Source organism: Rhipicephalus microplus, chromosome X, assembly GCF_043290135.1.
Source record: "Rhipicephalus microplus isolate Deutch F79 chromosome X, USDA_Rmic, whole genome shotgun sequence".
Classification (NCBI taxonomy): Eukaryota; Metazoa; Arthropoda; class Arachnida; order Ixodida; family Ixodidae; genus Rhipicephalus; species Rhipicephalus microplus.
Window position 1 is genome coordinate 45,219,928 of NC_134710.1, and position 20,152 is coordinate 45,240,079.

The 20,152-nt window shown below is 45.4% G+C and overlaps 1 protein-coding gene across 2 annotated transcripts in view; it reads right to left on the reverse strand.

Annotated features, from left to right (window-relative positions):
- The window catches only part of LOC119175883 (uncharacterized), a 766,025-nt gene that overhangs the window by 53,036 nt on the left and 692,837 nt on the right, over positions 1–20,152 (reverse strand). For both annotated transcript variants that reach the window (XM_075876430.1, XM_075876431.1), the window contains 3 exons: positions 11,683–11,935; positions 1,428–1,609; positions 45–771 (listed from right to left, as the gene is read on the reverse strand). In XM_075876430.1, coding sequence (XP_075732545.1) covers positions 45–771; positions 1,428–1,609; positions 11,683–11,935 — 1,162 coding nt within the window. The remainder of the gene's footprint in view (positions 1–44; positions 772–1,427; positions 1,610–11,682; positions 11,936–20,152) is intronic.

The following is a 20,152-nucleotide window of genomic DNA, read 5'->3' on the forward strand; positions in this document are numbered from 1 at the left end:
GATACTCAGATCATTCTGAGCACACGCGAAAAAAAAAAACGCACCTTGATCGCCTCCGCAGGAGTCGGGCCGATGCAGCACTGCTCACGGAAGTACAGCTGGAGGTAGCTCTCCTTGAGCCAGTGGATTCGTGCGTCGCAGAGCTGGCGCTGCTGCTTCAGCATGGACACCAGCCGGCGAAGGCTGTCGTACCAAATGACCGATAGGAAGTTTGGCAGGATGAACTCCAGCACACGGTTCTCAGACAGGCCAACACCGAATTTGAACCGCAACAGGTTCTGGTCGCTGAACGAGTCTTCAAGGCCGTGCCGTTTCGCCACGGCCGCAACCTCGATTGAGCTGCGGCACAGCACTATCTCCTTGACAATGTTGATGTCCAGGAAGCCCTCTTCGAGGCCGGCCAGGTAGGACTCGCCCGTGTCATACTTCTGGCTTAACCCGACCGGCACATTCTCCTCGATGTTGACGCTAAGTGCATAGTCCTGGGGTCCGGAGCCCCGGAGCGCACTCCATGCTGGCTTGCACCACGTGATGGTGGCATTGCTGCGCTCGAGGCGCACGTAGCAGAGCGAGGAACGTGAGCCGTCTTCCTCCCAGTGAACCATGGTGCAGCCGTGGTGCAGGATCTGCAGCTGGTGAAAGTCCACTCGGTCTACAGTGAGCGGAACCATGCTGATGTGGTGGTCGTTGGCCAACTCCTGTATCGGAATGTACGCTTCCGGGTCTTGCCGGTACAGGCTGTCGTCCTCCTTGCAGTTGGTCTCCTCTCGCCTGCGAATTAGTGACGTTCAGTGGAAAAATTATCTTTATGAAGAACTTCAAATAGTGGGAAGGATTTGGGATCATTAGCACCTGCCTTCGAAGGGAACACTTAGTTTCATATGGTGAGTGAATATATCTGAGTGGCAATAGTGACTAAATTACAGGCGTAGGTTCTCTCCACGCATCCCGACGCCTATAATCTCGTCTCCTCACAAGAGTATATATTAAATTATATACGCTTACCTCGCTGCAAACAACACGACGTATTGCATAAATGTGTGCTTGCTGCTTGAGCCTCGTTTTAACGTACCTACAGACAACTTTACATGCAGTCTATTTAAGGATGTCAAATTACGACATATTGTATTCCACATTCAAACAACGCAGTTTATTTCGTAATTTCTCTCACAAGCAGCGGATAATTCGACGGCTACAACAACGGCAGAAATAACTGACCTCAAGGAAACAAATTCACCATGGGAAATCGACAAGGTCTTAGAAAACTCTGAACACATAGCGTAGAATTACTGCTTGACAGCAGCCATGCACACATTATTAGTATACTGAAACATCAATATGAAGCAAACACAGGGTTTCTTTGTCCTCTATGGAATTGGGCAATTGAAACAAATACAGCAGTAGTAGGAAGCATATATTGCTCTCACCTGACTTCTTTGCTGTTTATGGCGACCTGAGCGAGGGCTTGTTCCCTGCACTTGTAGTGATGATGAAATGCTTTGATGTCGTCTAAAACACGATGTGCCTGGTGAACCTTCTCCACATTAATGATTCCCCCGACTCCGATACGAGTCATGAAATGATCTTCACCATGAAAATCGGACACAAACTGGAAGGGAAAAAAATAACGCTTTTACAAGAAAGCATGCCGTCTTATGAACACTTCTGCATGCTTTGACAACATTTGATAATTCGTCCTATTTATGCGAGCTTATATAAACAGGCTATCATCGATATGAGTAGCTTGGGTTTGTTGGTACACTCGGGGAGCGGAATAGCACACACTTAAACAGGGACGGAGTAAGCAGTGCAATATCAACATACGTTTATTTAAAATAGAAGTGAAAGGCGTGTACAAAACTGGGTGAGCTGAGTGCGCATGTCACATAGGTAGGACAGCAAACTATCTATAAGAAATGTAAAGAAGCAGTGTAAAGGACCCTGGAGATGGTCGTCTAGCTATGGCCTGCAGTATGTGTATATGTCAGCCTGAATTTGATGAAGTTGATGTGATTGTCAAGAATAAAAAAGAAGAAAAGGTCTGAGATGTAATTGAAGCCTAAATGATTAAACAGTTAGGCAAACCTTGTGATATCAGGCCTTTTACTAGTTTAGCTGAAGACTTGGGTCCCTTTATGCCGATTTCAAAGTTTGCAGTCATGTTTCAATGACATGCGCACTAACGTCAAATATTTTTGTAGATAAATCTTTCTCTGTCGTTTAAAATAAACATTTATCAATAGTTAGCAATTGTGTCATGTTGCTTACAGCATCACGACACAGCGCGTTAGTAGTAAGCAAGTACTTGCAATAAATTACATTTCATTGTAATTCAGTAACTTTTTCGACTACATTATTGCAACTTTAATGCTTTGGGTAGCCTAATTATGGTTTATTGCTACGAATTACCCGTAATTTATTCCTTTTCTCAAAATCAGTCTATACAAAGTCTTATACGGCAGTTGTCCTCCCGAAAAATATGTGACAACTATACAATCTCTCCTCCCGTTCTTCCGGAAGGAGGGATTACAGCCTGCACCTGCAAGACCCGGAAGCGTACATTCCGATACAGGAGCTGGCCAAAGACAACCACATCAGTATGGTTCCGCGCACTGTGGACCGAGTGGACTTCCACCAGCTGCGGATCTTCAACAGAGCCGATGGCGCAGGGCAGGTCACAATTTAAGACAACACGCAAAGTGGAATAGATGCTTTTTCTGACTAATAATGGTCGAACTAAAGTGCCACGCTAGTTTGATAAAAGCTTGCCATCAAGTTGTACACTGTTTGATTATTAGCTATGCAAGTCCAGAAAACGTATGCTCGCAGGCATATAATAGAAAACTGCGATAAAAGATTTGCAGCCTCAAGAGGAAGAAACTTTAGTCAGCTCTGCTGCAATAAAAAATTTATGCGGGAAAGCCTACCAAAGATCAGAAGGCGCCGCTACCACGGAACATAGCATGGCCCGAAAATACGTTTTTTTTTTAACATGAAAGTGTTTTATCCTGGAATACACCACGGCTCCATTTACGTATTTTCTTCACGAATATGACGTTGAAAATATACACTAATAGATCGCAAAGGAAAAACTACTAGACAACGTTCCATTCCAGGGGGTCGAACTTACGACCTCTTGTACCGCACCGTGTGGCGCGCAACAACTCGGTCACAAACTATACGTTCTTCGTAAGCCTTGTTGCAAAATAATAACGAAGCAACGTGGAGCATGCCGCACTCTATGAAAGAAGAGGAAGCAGAGGAGATACCGGGGCACGCGCACGCGGTCGGCGCAGTTTGTGCTAGAATTGGCAAGAAACAGACGTCTCTCTTTCACGCCTGGGCGACGTGTCATTTGGCTACATTGTTGGTGCCGCGAAACCAGGGACTGTTCCTTGAGAGACTTTCTTTCACGTCATGGCCATGGCGAACTCTGACCACCTTCAGAAGCAGCGCGGCTCTATCAGATCTCTTGTCACCCGAGCCCTGACACTTCTAACAGACCTACTGCAGCAACCGAATCCTGATGCCTCTCAAATTAATGTTCACATGGATTATCTCAAGGACAACGAGGCAGTATTATCGAACCTCGACAACATCATCCTTGTGACTATAGATCTAGAAATTCTCGACCACGAAGTAGGAACGGCGCAGGAATACAACGAGAAAATTCTCTATGCGGTGTCGCACGCCAAGTTCTGGCTTCAAGAACGTGAGAGGACGGACAGAACACAGGCTCAAGCAACTGAGCCCGGGCCTAGCTACCTCGGATCTCTGAACTCCGCCGACGCAGCAGGCCAGGGGACAGAGCGCCGTCAGCACCCAGTACAACTACCGAAGCTACAGATACCGACTTTCAATGGTAGTCTCCATGGATGGCAGTCCTTCTGGGACTATTTCGACGCTATACCATCCACAAGAATACCTAGCTGCCGCGCATCGAAAAATTTAAGTACCGCCTCACCTACTGAGCGTGAAGCGAGCTGTCAAAGGCATCCGTCTAGCAGAACAAAATTACGACCTAGCAATCAAAACCCTCATGGCTCGCTTTGGACGCAAGTATCTGCTTGTAAACGAGCATGTTGATCATATCCTTACACTAAGCCCCGTGAAAACCTCGTCAGAGGCCCCAAAGCTTCGTTTACTGCACGATAGTGTGCAGTGCCACTTTAGTGCCTTGGAAGGCCTCGGAGTTGCGGCCGATCAGTACGCCGTGGTCTTAAACCATGTCTTCATGCGATGCCTACCAGAGGATCTTGCCATTGTATACAGGCAGAAATCCAAGGAATCGAACGGCGCCTCCAGCATCGCCGTAACCCCTGAAAACCAAACACGGCTAGCCAAAGAGTTACTAACGTTTATTCGCATTCAAGTGAAAATCTGGGAGGAGGGCTGGCTACAGTCTCGTTGTACGTCGCAAGACGAACCGAAATGTATGCCGTAGAACGCATACTATCAGTGTCAGCACTAACCGAATGTACATTCCTTGTTAGACCGCCGGGCTCGCTATGTCAAGCCAACGATCATGCTATCACTGGTTTGATCATGCTATCACTGGTTGAGTATATTACATGATCGAAGCAGCATTGTGCTGGCATTGAGTTCCAGTGAACAAGAAGGCAACATTGTTCGCTGCCACGGCCACGTTTGCGAAAAAAACACGCTGCTCAGACACAAAGTACCTTTGACAGTTGACAGTTCGCGCTCGCCCGTGTACTTATATTTAAGTATAGGTTAAAAAAACCCAGCTGACGGGAATTTCTAGAGCCCTCCAGTACGGCGTCTCACATAATTATTTCCTGGTTTTGGGAGGTTAAGCTCCCGGTGTTATTGTAAGTTCGCTTGTCGAGTGTATACTTGTGCGCTCATTTTGTGCGTCCTTCTTTGTGTTTGAGCCGCACACCTTAAGTGTCGAGCTGTGACAGTTCTTAGCCGGCGCTCATCCAGTGTATGTTCTTTTCGTGCTTCTTTTCTGCTTGAGGAGTGAGCTGCAAGTTTTGAGCTACTTGTTCTTCGCATGACATCACAGTTTGTTTCTGTACAGTTTATCCTTTGCCCTTGTTACGAAGCAATGCACAGTAAACGCTCAACAACCTCAGTGAAGCCACATTTTACGTCCGCGTGTCACTGATCCCAATAACAGAGGTATCAGCCAAGTTTTTGTTTTTGAGGGAGTGTTCGTCAGATCCCCAAGAATGGCTTCGTGGACACCCTGCATCATGGAGTCTGCAGGTCCCCATTTAAGAGCCAATGCTGTTGACTATTTCTGATGTTGAAGGACTTGTGATCATTGACATTCCTCTAAAGACAGCTGTGTTGACATGTATTCCTCGGCATTCAGCTCATAATTCTGTTTAATCTTGGAATCAATGTAGATCAATATGTACCAGTGCATTTTGCAGTATAAATGCTTGTTATTGTGTTTCTTCTGCTTTGCTGCCAGAGTGGCACGACCCTGGCAGCAAATGATGGTCCTCTTGCCACACTGGTCGTGTCCCCAAGGCGATTTGTAACAATTTTGCCTTAAATCAAGTGAATAAAATAAAATAAATATAGCGCAATAAAATGGCGCAGTAAACGTCGTATATGTGTCTAGTATAAGGTGCTGTACATCCTCATCCACAGGGTCACAGGACTATCAGTTGATGAAATGCTGTGCACAAAAGCGTGCACCCAAGCAATTGTAATATATTTCATTTTGTATATATTGCCTTACTTACGACTGTAACATATAAACACCTTCACGGAATGGCCTCTCGGACATGGCAGTGAATAAAGTGTGCCATTAATAAAGCAGAGCTGCTTGCCACGGTCATACGGTCTTCGCTAATATGTTGAACACCACGAGTAGCGAGAGTCTGCTACTATGCTAAACATTTTTGTACATGTAGGTAATAGTCTATATCCACATTGTAAGGGCCAGATTTCCGGCAATAACCTGTTGATCACAAACAGCTGTGACGAACGCGAACATGCGCAAACTTTGCGCGGTATGCTATTCCAATGTCTTGAAGTAAAGATGAATGAGGTGTACGTTTGTGCTTTACAATAAATACAGCTCAATATGTTCCAAGGGCACAATTCGAAGATTTGACAGTCCCTCTCCAATCAGTGTGGACGCTTACCATTGCTTTTAAACATCTATTTACTATGCCTTCTAAATTGCCTCTCTAGGTTCCAGAGCAAAGGGACGAGCCATTTAATAACGCCATTCCTTCGCTCGAGTCTCGATTCTCTCAAGCGCGACCATCGCGAGCAAGGTGACAAGTTGGCCCGTGCCTCAGCTCACCGGCGGGCATGCATGGCTGCATGGTCTACGCATACAATGGAGCCTTCGCTCGCGTCGGTTAACGGCTCTTATAACAGCAACGGAAAGCACGGCGTTTCGCCGAAGCCATAGCACGTCACCTGCCGAAGGAGAGGAGAAGGACTGACGGAGTCAGCCACGCCACGTCCTACTACAAACACCGCTGCCCAGTTCCATAGCACGGTCACGGAAGCTGTTCGGGACGTGCAAACAGCAGCGAAGATAAACATATTAGCACGCGGCTGACAGGCAAAACAAACCAAACGAGGATGTAAATACACAAGTGCACGACCAGACGCAAAAAAGCAGATTTGTCAACAAACAAAGCCAGGCCAGCAAGAACAATGCAATCAAATACAAAAAAAGAATAGGTGTAGGGAACATATAATGGCGGAATTTTTTTAGTATAACACAATAGCAAACAAACAACATTGAGAGTTCACAAAGAAAAAGATATAATAAAATAACACGAAACCACTAATTCTGATATTACCAAGCACAAATGAAGAAATGCAAGCACTGAGATACGAGCTCCCTTCAGCAGTGTTTTGTCAACCAAAAGCATTTCTTATGAAAATCTTGAAAATTTGTGTAATTTCTTTTCTGTCATGCATAATTGGTCTCAATACTGTTGTTATTGCATCAGCTGTATGTACCCCGCTCTCGTATGCTTGTGCAGAGTTGACTGTTCTTCATGCCATTGCCTAGTCTTGTTTAGGGGTGACGGGAGCTGCTGTTCTTCATGCCATTGCCTTGTCTTGTTTAGGGGAGACGGGAGCTGCGTCAGGCTGCGATACCGCGACTTTCTAATCGTCTCAGCTATGTGATCGGTGCTTACCGCAAGTGCAAAACAAATAAATGAAAATGCAATGTCCACATAGAAACGAATGAGAGATAAGGGAGCGGGAAAATGTACAAGTGTGTTACATCGCTGGCGAGAAGAAACAGCGTTGCACACCTGGAGAGAACGAACAGAAGCGACGGTATACGCAGGCATTTCGAGGAACGACCGCATTCGCCGGACATTTCTTGACGATGGGCCATCGTGCGTGAACCAGAAACATTGTCTATTTCACTGTACACTTACTTTAGCTCTCCACATTCACCACTCTGCACGCGCATTCGTTGTTGATTTCCTTCGCTCCTTTCTACAAGCACTACAGTCGAAAGCATAAAAGACGCAGCTTCAAGAACGCATCTCTTTTTGTATGGTGTACTGCAAGCATTCCTTGCCCTTTTATCTGCCTCTGCTCGCCAGCAGGCACAAGAGCTGGTCCTAGGTGTGGGAAAAAAGAGATAACGAAAATAAGAAGAACCAGTGGCCTAATGCCGATTACCATGAGGACAACCGTGTGGCGGTGGCACCCGCCATTCACCCATCATTCTGCATGGACGCATTCTCTTTTGCCGGCATTTCCACGCGACCTCCAACAAAGGAGCAAAGACGCGAAGAATGCTCGCTCCTGGGCAGAGACATCGTTGTCGACAGCCGTCTCGACAGTTACGTATAGGCTCAAAAGAAAGCAAAGGAGGAGCACAAAGTGGACGGCGACGTAATGAATTCGCGCAAGCCGTTGACGTTCCCATTAACGCTGCAACCTTCCCTGCGCTCATCCGTCCAAATAATTATTCGAAACGGTTGAAACAGGCAGAAAGTAACAAAAAAATCTTAGTGAAATCGTGTGAACTCGAGTTTCGCAATGAAGCTGGTTTAAGTACTGAACATTTCTCAAAAATATTGCACTTGAACTGCTCTGTCATAAGACATGCAGGTAAATACTCTGTTCACAAGGAAATAGTATACATTAGGTCGTCGGTCAATTCAATTTTAGGTGAGATTTCTCTTGCTTCCGTCGACCGCAAGCTTACTTCAACTATATCACATTTAAGGGTGTGGCGCGGACTGAGGTATGTTGACAATAATATTGTTTTCTTTGAAGCTTATAGCGATGCTATTTATCCTACTAAGGTTTGACAGATCATAGAGCAGTTCTCTACCGTCTCCAATGGTCTTATGTTCACTCACTAGAAGCCTGTCAACAATAGCCAGTAGCCTATTATTCATAGATTTAAGATTAGTATTTGAACAACGTCACGTGTGTTGGATATACAGCCGAAGAACAAGCACGGCTTTGTTGCCACATACCAGCGCTCATTACAAGTTAACCAAAAGAGCTATTGCGACGCTGTGCTTCCATTCAGCTCTAGAGAAATCGTGCCAATACAGAGTCCAAGAAAGCCTTGCCTACGAATTTGAACGTAAGAGCAAAGCCGGCTATCCTCCTGAGCTCATTGTGAGTTGCTGTGAGCGTGATTCGCAGAACGTGAAAGCATAAAGAAAAAAAAAAAGCTGCAGCCTACAGTTGTTAAACAGCCACTTACGTCCATAATGCCCTACTTTCACTGTTTATCGCACACAGTGAAAAAAATCGAATCGGTTTGGAGTAAGAACGATTTTTACCGCCCCATGCAAATTGGTCAAAATATGCGCAACGATACACAAAGAAGAGCGCTCTGGCCGCGAAAATCGTCATGCCGAAGTTCTCACTGATTGTAAATTTGATTTATAGGATATGAAATACCCTTGACTTGAGAAAACGTTTACATAGGATAAACGAGGCACTGTTTCGATGAGAGGGCCCGTGAACGTAGCCTGGCGGCAAACACCCCGATTTTAACTGCAGGAATTGCGGATGCACACCGAGTTTTGAGCACACGATCTTCTTGTCTAAATCAAAGAACAAGTTGCAAAGGGAAGTTGATGAGGCTTATTTTATGAAAAAAAAATGTCTTAGAAATGCGGAAGCATGGCTTCTTAGACTCTGCTTCTACAAGGGATTCATTTTTTAGATCGCGTTGTGTGAATGACACTTACCAACTCTTAACTTTTAATTTGCTTGTTTGCGGTCGTCGTGCGATTCTGATCATTGTTTTCCATTTTGACCGTATATATCGTTGGCCAGTGCATACGAATTGTTCACGCACGACCATTGCATGATCACATTTGGCAAGAAAGATAGCCCTAAGGAAGTGTGTCACTGATACGAGTGTCATGATGGGGGCGTAACGAGATCACGTGATGACGCGATTCATGTTGATAGAGGCTCGACCTTGGCATTACGCAATAAAGTTGGAAGTTTGCGTCCATACTGTGTACATTTCTTTTTCTATCCGTGTTATTTTAGAGCAGCCATGCGCTAAAACAACATGGATAAAAAAACTACAGCGGACACTATTTTTACCAGCAAATGTATATAAAAAAATGGAGAGATCACTGAAAAAACCAGAAGCTTATACCCTTGAAATTGTTCTGTTAAAACTAGAAGTTAGAGGACAAATGCGTTGTACAGCTGCTAAAACTCGCATGTCTCAACACATATGAATGATGGCGTAATCGAAAGCTACGGATCGTTTTGGCCATGTTTCTGTCACTGTCACCAAAATGCAGGCGCTGTGCGTGAGAGTAACGACCTCAAAATCAGCAATAGAAAGATTTCTCTAGGCAGTTACTTTCGCCAGCGTTCGCATGACCACTGTGATGCTGCTTTGAATAAAGATGAAAGATCCCAGTGGAGAGTAGAATAAAGGGAAAAAAACACACTTAGAAGCTTTACCATAAGCTGAATTCATGAATTCCTGACTTTTCCGACATCCTCTTACCAGTGAAAATTGTTATTATGCTTACTGCGTAACCGAGCATTAGTAGAAATGCAGTCTCCTCACAAACCCTTATTACCAACTATGTGATGACAGAAAATAAGAAAAAGAAAGCGTGGGGAATTGTTCATTGCTTTAATTGAATTATGGAAATGATGTAGTAAGATGAAGGAAGGAAGGACAAAAAAGAAAGGCTGGGATGTTAATCAGTTTGACAGAAATAGTACGCTACCCTCCACAGGTAAAAGGGATGAGGGAGCAAGCAAGGCATTGCTTAAATTCCCAAGGAAAACATACTTGCACGAGCGGCAGACTCTTAATGGTGCCACATACCGCAGAAGAATGCTGTTCATCCCTGGGATGTTAAGTGTGTGCGCGTGTGCTCCCCCGCCCCCCTATCTTGATTTAGCAAAGGAAAACTTTCCGTCAGATTGAGGGAATACAAGATAGCAAACACCTCGGTGATGGCGAATCACATATGGCATACGAGTCAGCTTGTTCTTGTTGCAAAAAGCGAGATCTCCTGATTAACAAGGTGATTTGCACAATATACCGCGTCTCATTAGAATATACGCAATTTCACTGCGATAACGTACATAACGATAATCATAACCAGTTGGTGCGAAAAAAAATTATGCATTAGGTACAGTTGAGCGCAAAGCCTGAAGGTTGTAGTGGCCGGGCTCAAAATGGAGGCGCTACAGCCCCGCGAACGAAAGAAATAATACTCCGAGAATACGGTCTAGTTGTAGCGACACTAAGAAGGGTTCATAACAATGTTGCGTTCTGTCAGCACGAACAGCGGTGCGGCGCGTCAAGTTGGCCCCTGGTGCGGCACGTGGGCAACGGAACAAGTGCTTGCGAGAGGAGATGCGCGTTTTGCGAGTGACACATCATCGTGGGTACAATACAATATGCTGCCATGCGGCGCTCAGTTCCTCGTTAGATTTCAGTCTGCACGTACCGACACGCTCACCTCACGCGTACAAGGGCGGTCTCCGCGATAGAGAGAGAGAGCCTAATTAGTAGCGAGGGGGTTATGGGCTTCGAACGAAAATGACTCAGTACATACAGTACGTCGCCGGAATGCTCTGCATAGTTAGCCTGCTAAATAACATAGATGCGAACGATGCGTTTTCTAAGGAAGACTTCATAAACCTTCGAAAGTCGCGGACCTACATGTGAGCTAGCTTTTTACCAATTATTCAATGTTATTGTTTTTTTACATGGTACTTTTTGAACTTAGTTGTTTGCTCTTGCAGACAATTAACTGACGAGTGTTCTTGTGGGTATTAGTTCGCGACATTATTTTTTTTTCACTTTAGAACGTTTTTATATCTCTGTAAGTGTTAGGTAAGCACTATTTCCCTTTGTCCTGCTGACGTATCAGCCATAGAAATGATTTCATCCCCATGTGAGCCTGATTTCAGGACACATTACCAGAACTATTCTGATGACAAAAACAAAACAAGGTTTACTCGTCTCAGCCTACGCACGGGAAGGTGCAGAATGACATTGATCTCCGAAAGCTCAGCCTGTACATGATACAGCATGGTTGACAGATGATATTTTGGCCTTGTGTGTGCAAATGAACCCGCTTCACTTTCCTTGAGCAGTGCAAGAGAAATGAAGCGGCGTACCCTTAAATATTTCTTGCATGCGCATACGCAGTGAAGTAAGAAAGAATGAAACAAAGAAAAAATACAAACCACACTCACCTCAATTTTCTTGGCTTTTTCGGAAGGCAACACGACGAGGCTAGGCATGCCTTGGAGAATGGCGCGCAGGTCTCGAAGGAAAGTGCCGAAGAAGGGAATAACCTTGGAGTGTGGGATGTTGAGCGCCCTCTCCACGGCAGCCCGGTACTCTTCCGAAGGCTCCGGATTCAGCAAAGCCTGACTGAGAAACTCCAGCACCGGAAGCTGGTCCTTGTCGGACAGCGACAGCCAGAAGGGCTTCAGCTTCTCGGACCTGCGCGCAACAACTCATCGGTGCCCCTTCCGCAGAAGAATGCCCGCGCGCTAGTGACGTAACGCACGTGACGTAAGCAGGCGCGGACATAACACCTGTGGGCATTCGTACAAACCAAAGAGGGGAAAAAATAAGCAAACACCCAGTGAAATGTTGTCAGCTCTTCGGCTTCTGTTTTGAGTTTTGTATTACCTTATGCGTTCCGAACATGCTTCTCAAAGAAATGAAGATAAAACGCCATTTCTCTTCTTTCTCTAAGTGGCGCATGCATGTTTTTTTACGAGAAAGAAGAAATGAAAAAAGCGAGAATAGTGCGCTCTTTCACAAAAGGTAACTGCAAGAATGTAGTGGCTTGCATCATCTACTGCACTTGACATCATTCAAGGCAATGGTTACCAACCACCCCCAGATTAAGGAGACAGTACCGACTTTTCATATAACATCCCGTGCCCTACACCATTCCATTTGGGACAGCTTTATGTCCAGGATTTGACCCGAACCGTTTACGGAGTTAAAAATTTCTTCTGGTCCAACGCACACCAACAATGCGTATCCCGTTGCGGAACGCGAAGTTCGCACGAATCGCACACACGAAGTAATGTTGAGGGGGCGATGGGCCTTAGGAACTTTAGCTGAGCTTCTGTGTGAAGTGCGGCAATTTTCTGAGAGCATTTTACAGCAAGAGCGGAAGTGCTGCGAGCAGCATTTTTTGATACCACTTCAAGAGACCGCAACAGTAAACAGTGGGTCGACCTAAAAGACACCGCAAAAAAGAAAATTCATTTTGGTAGGTGCATGGACCCATTCTTAGTTCAGCGTGTCTTCAAATTCTCGCCGTATCTTCGAAATGTCACCCTTTGTAACTGGCTTATACCCACTGTAACTTAATTTGCACGCAGCAGGTGTTGTCGGTGACCACGTCCTTTCCGAGGCGGAGTGCTAGAAGACCACAGTGCACTTACGTTTGGTTTACAAAATGCCCAATAAAAAATCCACCGGGTGGTTTAGTCTAATATATCTAGAATATTCATCCGAAGATCGCGGGATCAAATTCTGGCCGCGGCGACCGCATTTCCATGGAGGACAAACGGCAGAAACCCGCGTGCTTCAATTTAGGTGAACATTAAATGGCTCCAGGTGGCTAAAATTGCCGAAGCCCTCTGCTATGGCGTCTCTCATTATCATATCGTCGTTCTTCGATGTTAGCATCCCCCCCTCCCATTACTATATGTTAAATAGGAAAGTGATGAAGTAATCTAGACCCTGTGTACAACTACGTTTTTTATATTGCAGATAGTGCCTTGGGGAGTGAAACGTGATTAAGTGCTCAATCATAACTGTTAACCATCAAGGAGCACGCTAGATGCCGCCAATCTTTGACTTGAAAACCTCTCCCACTCATCTTTTTGGCGCCAACATGAAGATCGCATTTGCCACTCGACAAGCAAATTGACCGCCACTATATATCGGGTTTTCAAGGACTTGAAAAATTACAGGCATATCAGCTTGCTGCCATTGCATTTTACCGGTACTTACGTACCTAACCGCTAACCTACATAGACGCTTGCAAAAAAGTTTTCAACTTAAATTGACGACGACGCAGCGAGCAATGGAAGGGAAAATGATCGGCGTTACCTTAAAAGACAAGAAGAGAGCAGAATTGTGAGGGAACAAACGGGTGTTAAGGATCATATTTTTAATCAAGAAAATGAAATGGCCATGGACACGTAGCGCGTTGGCAGAATAACCACTGGTCACTTAAGGATCACTGACTGGATTCGAAGAGAAGGGAAATACGCAAGGGGGAGACAGAAAATTAGGAGGCCATATGAGGTTAAGAAGTTCGACTATTCGAAATGTCAGCATCGAGCACGAGACCGCTTCGACTGGCGGAACATGGGAAAGGCCTTTGCCTTGCAGTGGGCGTAGTCAGGCAGTGATATCGCGTTGATATGAACGTATAAATAACCTCTGAGGACAGATAACATCGCGTTGATATGAACGTATACATAGCCTCTGAGGACGTGTAACACAAGAAAAGATCCCTGTTATTCACTGGACTTTCAACGCTCAAATGTATTGAAAATGTTGCAACTTGCATTCATTTAACTGAAATTAAATGCTCTAGCTTAGTTGACACGAACAAAGTGGGACACAAATGAAAGTGGACGCACTTGTACTCAAGTTTAGAGACTAACGTTCAGTGCTACGTACATAGAGGGCGTTTTCGTTTTCAGCCTATATGTCCAGGTGGACGTTCACTTTGGCTTGCAGGAATGCATCCATCTTTCTATACTTGAATTACCTCGGAATTGCAACCGCTTGATCGGACATAGGAGGATTATATTTGTGGCGACTCAATGTGCTTTGTGCATTAAAGTTAATTTAGGCGACTTGAGAGCAAAGAACTTGATCAAATACTGGTAGTAAAAACTGAGCACTTCAACTGTATTGGCTTTAAGGTGGACGCGATAAATAAAATGAAAGTTGGATAAGCCCGCTTAAAAAGGAAACAAAGTAGCAGAGTGGAGTATGCGGCCATGAAATATGCGTGTCGAAGTAACTGAACCCGGAGCAAAGCAAGAGTAAAACAAAAAAAAATAAAAAGCCACAGTTTCTCTGCAAGAGCGAACAATGAATGCGATAGCAACAACTTGGAATATAATGTTGAGAACGGCAAGCAGATCGAAACGTGCAGCGCGCTGCTCACGCACAAACGACGCGAGAAAACAACACACACGGGACGAAAGCCAACAAACAATGTTGACAGCTTGACCCTTAACGCGTTGTTTAAACAAAAATGACTCTGAAACTTATTCACAGGTACAGATATGAGTGCAAACTAACAAGTGTCCCAGTTGTTACTTCGGTGTTTGGAAAGCGCGCTCTTTTCGCAAACAAGGCCTGCCCAGTGATTGATTCTTATGGGGGTTTAACGTCTCAAAACCACCATATGATTATGAGAGACGCCGTAGTGAAAGACTCCGGAAATTTCGACCACCTGGGGTTCTTTTAACGTGCACCGAAATTTGAGCACACATGCGTACAGCATTTTCGCCTCCATTGAAAATGCAGCCGCCACCGCCGTGATTCGATCCCGTGACCTGGGGGTCAGCAGCCGAGTACCTTAGACACTAGACCACCACGGTGGGGTGCCTGTTCAGCGAGCGAAGTGATCTTTGTGCACCCGACAACTAAACGCAATCGTTGCGATGAAAGCCGAAGGCGCGCGATTCTCCCCCAACATAGGATGAGTGAGCGGATAAGGCCATTTCCCTCCACGGAGCAAAGCACGCGTTGGAGATGAGGACGCATCCGCCCATCGCGAAGAGATGCGCGACGAACTTTGCGCTGAGCGCGCTCATTGCGCCATCTCGCCGGTAATGCTGAAGACGCGCTATTTTACCCCGTGTAAATATAAATAGCTTGCGGTTTCAATGATGAAGAGGGTGATTCTTCGTGGCTAAGTCACTAGCATCACGCGCTCACCAACGGAAGGTCGGACGTTTGTTTTCGAGAGCTGGAGTCTTTCTTCGGGGTTCTTTTGTCTTATATATATATATATATATATATATATATATATATATATATATATATATATATATATATATATATATATATATATATATATATATATATATATATATATATATATATACGGTGATTGAGAGAGCGACGCTGGTAGCAAAATTTATGCGAGAGTGCCCACATAATTGCTATCAAAATACTAAAAATATACGACAGTGAGAGGACGGGCAGTCCACCACCAGGGGAAATTCCTTGCGCATTTCAACAAGCTGCAATGGGTCAACGCCTTGCCTTTGGTCTTTTTGTTGCAATAACAATCATATAGACACTCTCGGCTGGACTTTGGCGCTGGCGTCGACAACGGCGTCGTATTGTACTCGGCTGCTAACCCGCGGGTCGCAGGATCGAATCTCGGCTGTGGCGGCCGCATTTCCAAGGAGGCGGAAATGTTGAACGCCCGTGTGCTCAGATTTGGGTGCACGTTAAGGAACCCCAGGGGGTCAAAATTTCCAGAGCCCTCCGCTGCGGCGTCTCTCATAATCATATGGTGGTTTTGGGACGTTAAACCCCAAATATCAATCAATCAATCAAAAAAGAAAAAAATACAGAAAAACACTCTGGCGCGCAAAATTGAACGTGGGACCTCTGTGTCGTGAAAGCGAGGCGTTAACCACTGACCCACCCCGGAGCACGTCCTTCATGATTCAAACGGCAAGCTACTTATATCTACCACTTACCGCTGCTCACGAGCTGCTCGGGGGGAAATAGTGTTTTCAGCATTACCAGCAAAATGGCGCAATGAGCGCGCGTCGCCACAATGTGTGGCGGCACCAGCTCTAATCTCCTATGCGTACTTTGCCCGGCTTAGGAAGGGGAGCGATGCTCCCTCGCGCGCTCATACCTCGCGGTGGCGAGGAGGGGAGGATCGTACGCCCTGGCTGGCCTCGGGCTTTTCCTGGAACGATTCTGCTGTAGTTACCGGGCGCGCAAAAAACACAGCAATCATTGCAGTCTCCGTCTGCGAAAAGCGCATGCTTTCCAGACACAGCGAAGTAACAAACGACACGCTTATTCGCGTGCATCCGTACCTGTGAGTACATTTCTTGCATCATTTGTGCGTGAGAAACGTGGGGCATGTTTTCATCTGCTTTCCATTCTGCGCGTGACCTTTCAATTTGTTACTATCGCATTCATTGCTTCACCTTTGCTGCAAAGCTGTGACTTTTTTTTCTTTTTCGAGACTGCACCAATAGCCCTAGTAGTGTGCCCACCTAGCATGTCGTTTTATACGCTAACATACTAACTATTACCCTGTTAGAATGAACAGAGTCTCGCATTCACATACAGAAATTTTCCACTCCCGGCGAGATCGGGCTATAGGTGGTAGCACCGTTCCTGCCGAAGTGTGGATAGGCGGTCAGCGGCGCGTATACGAATACACGCAGCGGTGCCTCACTGCGTGAGGTCTGAGCCGATTGTCAGCGGATAAAATGAGCTGACTACAGTTGACTGTTAATATCTACGCTCTTCTCTACTGAATCGATGGACGACGCCTATGCAACGTTAACATTACCCGCAATAAAGCGCATTCTGCCTTTTATTGGGATGCTCGCCCTGCGTGACTCTCTTCATGCTTTCGCACTTAATCACGCCTTTGCTGTATTGTTTGTACATGGTTAGCTTGCGTTACGCCTACTTCGCACTGCTGTAGTGTGACTGAACTACTCATTTTCGTCTTTGTCATCTGCACAAAAAAAGAGAGAAAGAAATACCATTGAAAGCCCGCATTTCTGTGTGATTACTTCAATACCACCTTTTGCACTTTATACACATATGATGTTTTCTCTCTCATTCTGTTCACCATGAAATGTGAGACATTCGATAAGTCTAGATAGGAAAGCTTAGTGATTTACAGTGCTTTGTGCTACACTGCGTTTACCACGTGTACGCACATGTTCTTGCACCAGTAAAATGATAAACACCTTGTATAATACGAGTTCAGCAGAAAGCTTTCATCGATGGATTACGCGAATGACAGTATTACAGCAATGACCTGGTTAATGGGACAAGCATGTTTTTTTTTCCGACAAAAATGACCACTGCCTTTCGTCGGTCAGTAACAATGCCACATAAACGCTGAAGACAGTGTAAAAAAGATTAAAAATTCCGTGAATAAATGGGCAATATATATAAGGCATGCCGTGTGAATTAATTTTCGTCTGGGCTCTTTGAAGCGTTCGTAAATCTAAGCACGTGGTGTTGCAAGGTAACTCTGTTTTAAGTGCAGTTTAAGTACCAATGTGTCACAGTTTATGCGATAGTAGTATTTCTATGTAATGGTACCACGGTCACACAAACACAACTAAGGCTCTTCGCGTGATCGATAAACTAGAGTGCCGTAGTTGTACACCTACCAGCGCGAAAATGCATAACATAAAGCATATTTTTTTAACAATGGAGTTGCTATAAAATACTGCATTCACACACCAAATAATAGTCCTTATGTTCAGGAGGATGCCAAGAGCATTTTGCGATGTGCTTGAAACAGAAAGCGGCACCCACTCTGAAATTATTCTGGTGAATAGAGAGTACAATGACAATAAAGAACACTTTGGAAAGTTCCACTCACCAATCTTATTACAATGCATTAGCAGCCGAGCAACACAAACTGCTTTCGTACGTCGTTTCAGGCAAACGTCAAAACAGTTACAGTCACGCTGACATGACTGGACAAACCACACTTTGAGAACGTGTTTAACGTACGCTACGCGCACATAAAAACACGACGTGGCTAGCTCACAAAGCACGGAGCAATCCACACTTCACCTCTTCGGCCAGTTACCACCAGGTGGCGATTCTGCTCGCTTTTGCGGCTAATCGGATTTAAGACACGAATTTTCAAAACACTGCAGTTGACCCCCTCCCCTCCCCCCAAAGAAAAAGCGCTATGACGCTCTGGAACACTTCGAATATATTTATTACTGCTGTCTTGATAAAAAAAGTCGCAGCTTTGCCGCAAAGCAATGCAATGAACGTGATATAAACAAATTCGAAGATCACGCGCAGATTGACAAGCAGATCGAAGCATGCCCCGCGTTTCTCATGCACAAATGACGCACGAAACGTACTAACAGGTAGAGATGAACGCGAGTAAGCGTCTGAGTTATTAGTTCTCTGTGTCTGAAAAGCACGACCTTTTCGCAAACGGATACTGTGGAACGATTGCAGTGACATTTGTACGCTCAGTAACTACAACCGAATAGTTTCTGAAAGCCCAAATTCTGCCAAGACGTATGATCCTCCCCCGCCACGAGATTAGGGTGCAAGAGTGAGCGTCGCTCCCTCCCGTCGTGGCGCAAAGTACGCGTGGGAGATGAGAATGTGCGCCACCGCGTCGTGACGATGTGGCGACGCGCGCTCAGTGCGTCATCTTGCTAATAAAGCTGAAAACACGATAGTCCCCCCCCCCCCCCGAGATGCCCGCCAGCAGCGGTAAGTGGTAGATATAAATAGTCTGCCGTTTGAACGCTGAAGGAGGTGCTCTTTTGTGGCTTAGTGATTAACGCCTCACGCTCACGATTCCGAGGTCCCAAGTCCGATTACCCGCGCTGGGGTCTTCGGAATTATTTAGCTTTTTTTGCATTTACATACATGTAGATACGTATACATATACGGTGAGTGACGGCGACGCCGATGTTGACGACGACGTTGACACCAGCAGTGAAATCTAGCCGAGAGTGTCAATATAATTGCTATGACAATAAAAAAGCTTTTTTTTTCTTTTTCAATATCGAGCGAGTGGTTTTACAGTGACGTATCCATGCTGCCTGGTGTAAGTCTAAGTCACTTGGGGAAAACAGCCCATTGCGTACTAGCATGGTCGTGGGCAGGGGGGTGCAAAAGGGGCAACTGCCTCCTGCAGGCCACACCAGCAGCTGCCCCTTCTCCCCTAATCCAACACAACCCCCCCCCCAAACCCTCTTAGCTGCGATGAACCACGGGTTTGCAAGCCTCAAGGCAAGATTCTGCCGACGCTAATGCGGGCTTGTACAGCTCTGCCAACTGCTGAACAACGATGAGTGAATAGTCGTCCAGTAACTCCGACAGCAACTGTGGCCGCATGCAAGACGCAAAGTTCACCGACCCGGCGAACTGTATGGACTAGTAATAACGTGTGTCGCGGTGGTTCTGGGTTGCCGATACAGGGGGAGAAAAACTATAAAATCAAAGTGAACTATTTTGTGTATGTTTCCATGTTCCAGTGTGTAGAGAGTATTAACACTGCATGCCGCAGGCTAAGAAAATGAAAAACATCTCTATGCGATGCCTCAAAATCATGTCAGTACTCCTTTAGGTTACAGCTGTCTGTAAGAGCACGGATATGATCCAATAGATGTGCTTAACAAATTTTCACTGCGATAGCAATTATATAGATCCTCTCGGCAAATTTTTGCCATAACGGTCATGGCCAGCACATGTATATATCTGTATGTATATATAAACAAAAACCACGAAGAAATTAATTGGTAGACAAAATTTCCGAAATGCATCACCGGGATTTGAGCCTGTGACTTGCTCTGTCACGTGCCACTTGTTCTTCCAAATGTTAACAGCGAGCAATATGTATGCACCAGTTATCGCTGGTGGTACGCATATCTCGGAAGCGTTTCATCGTGTTCAATATCACAC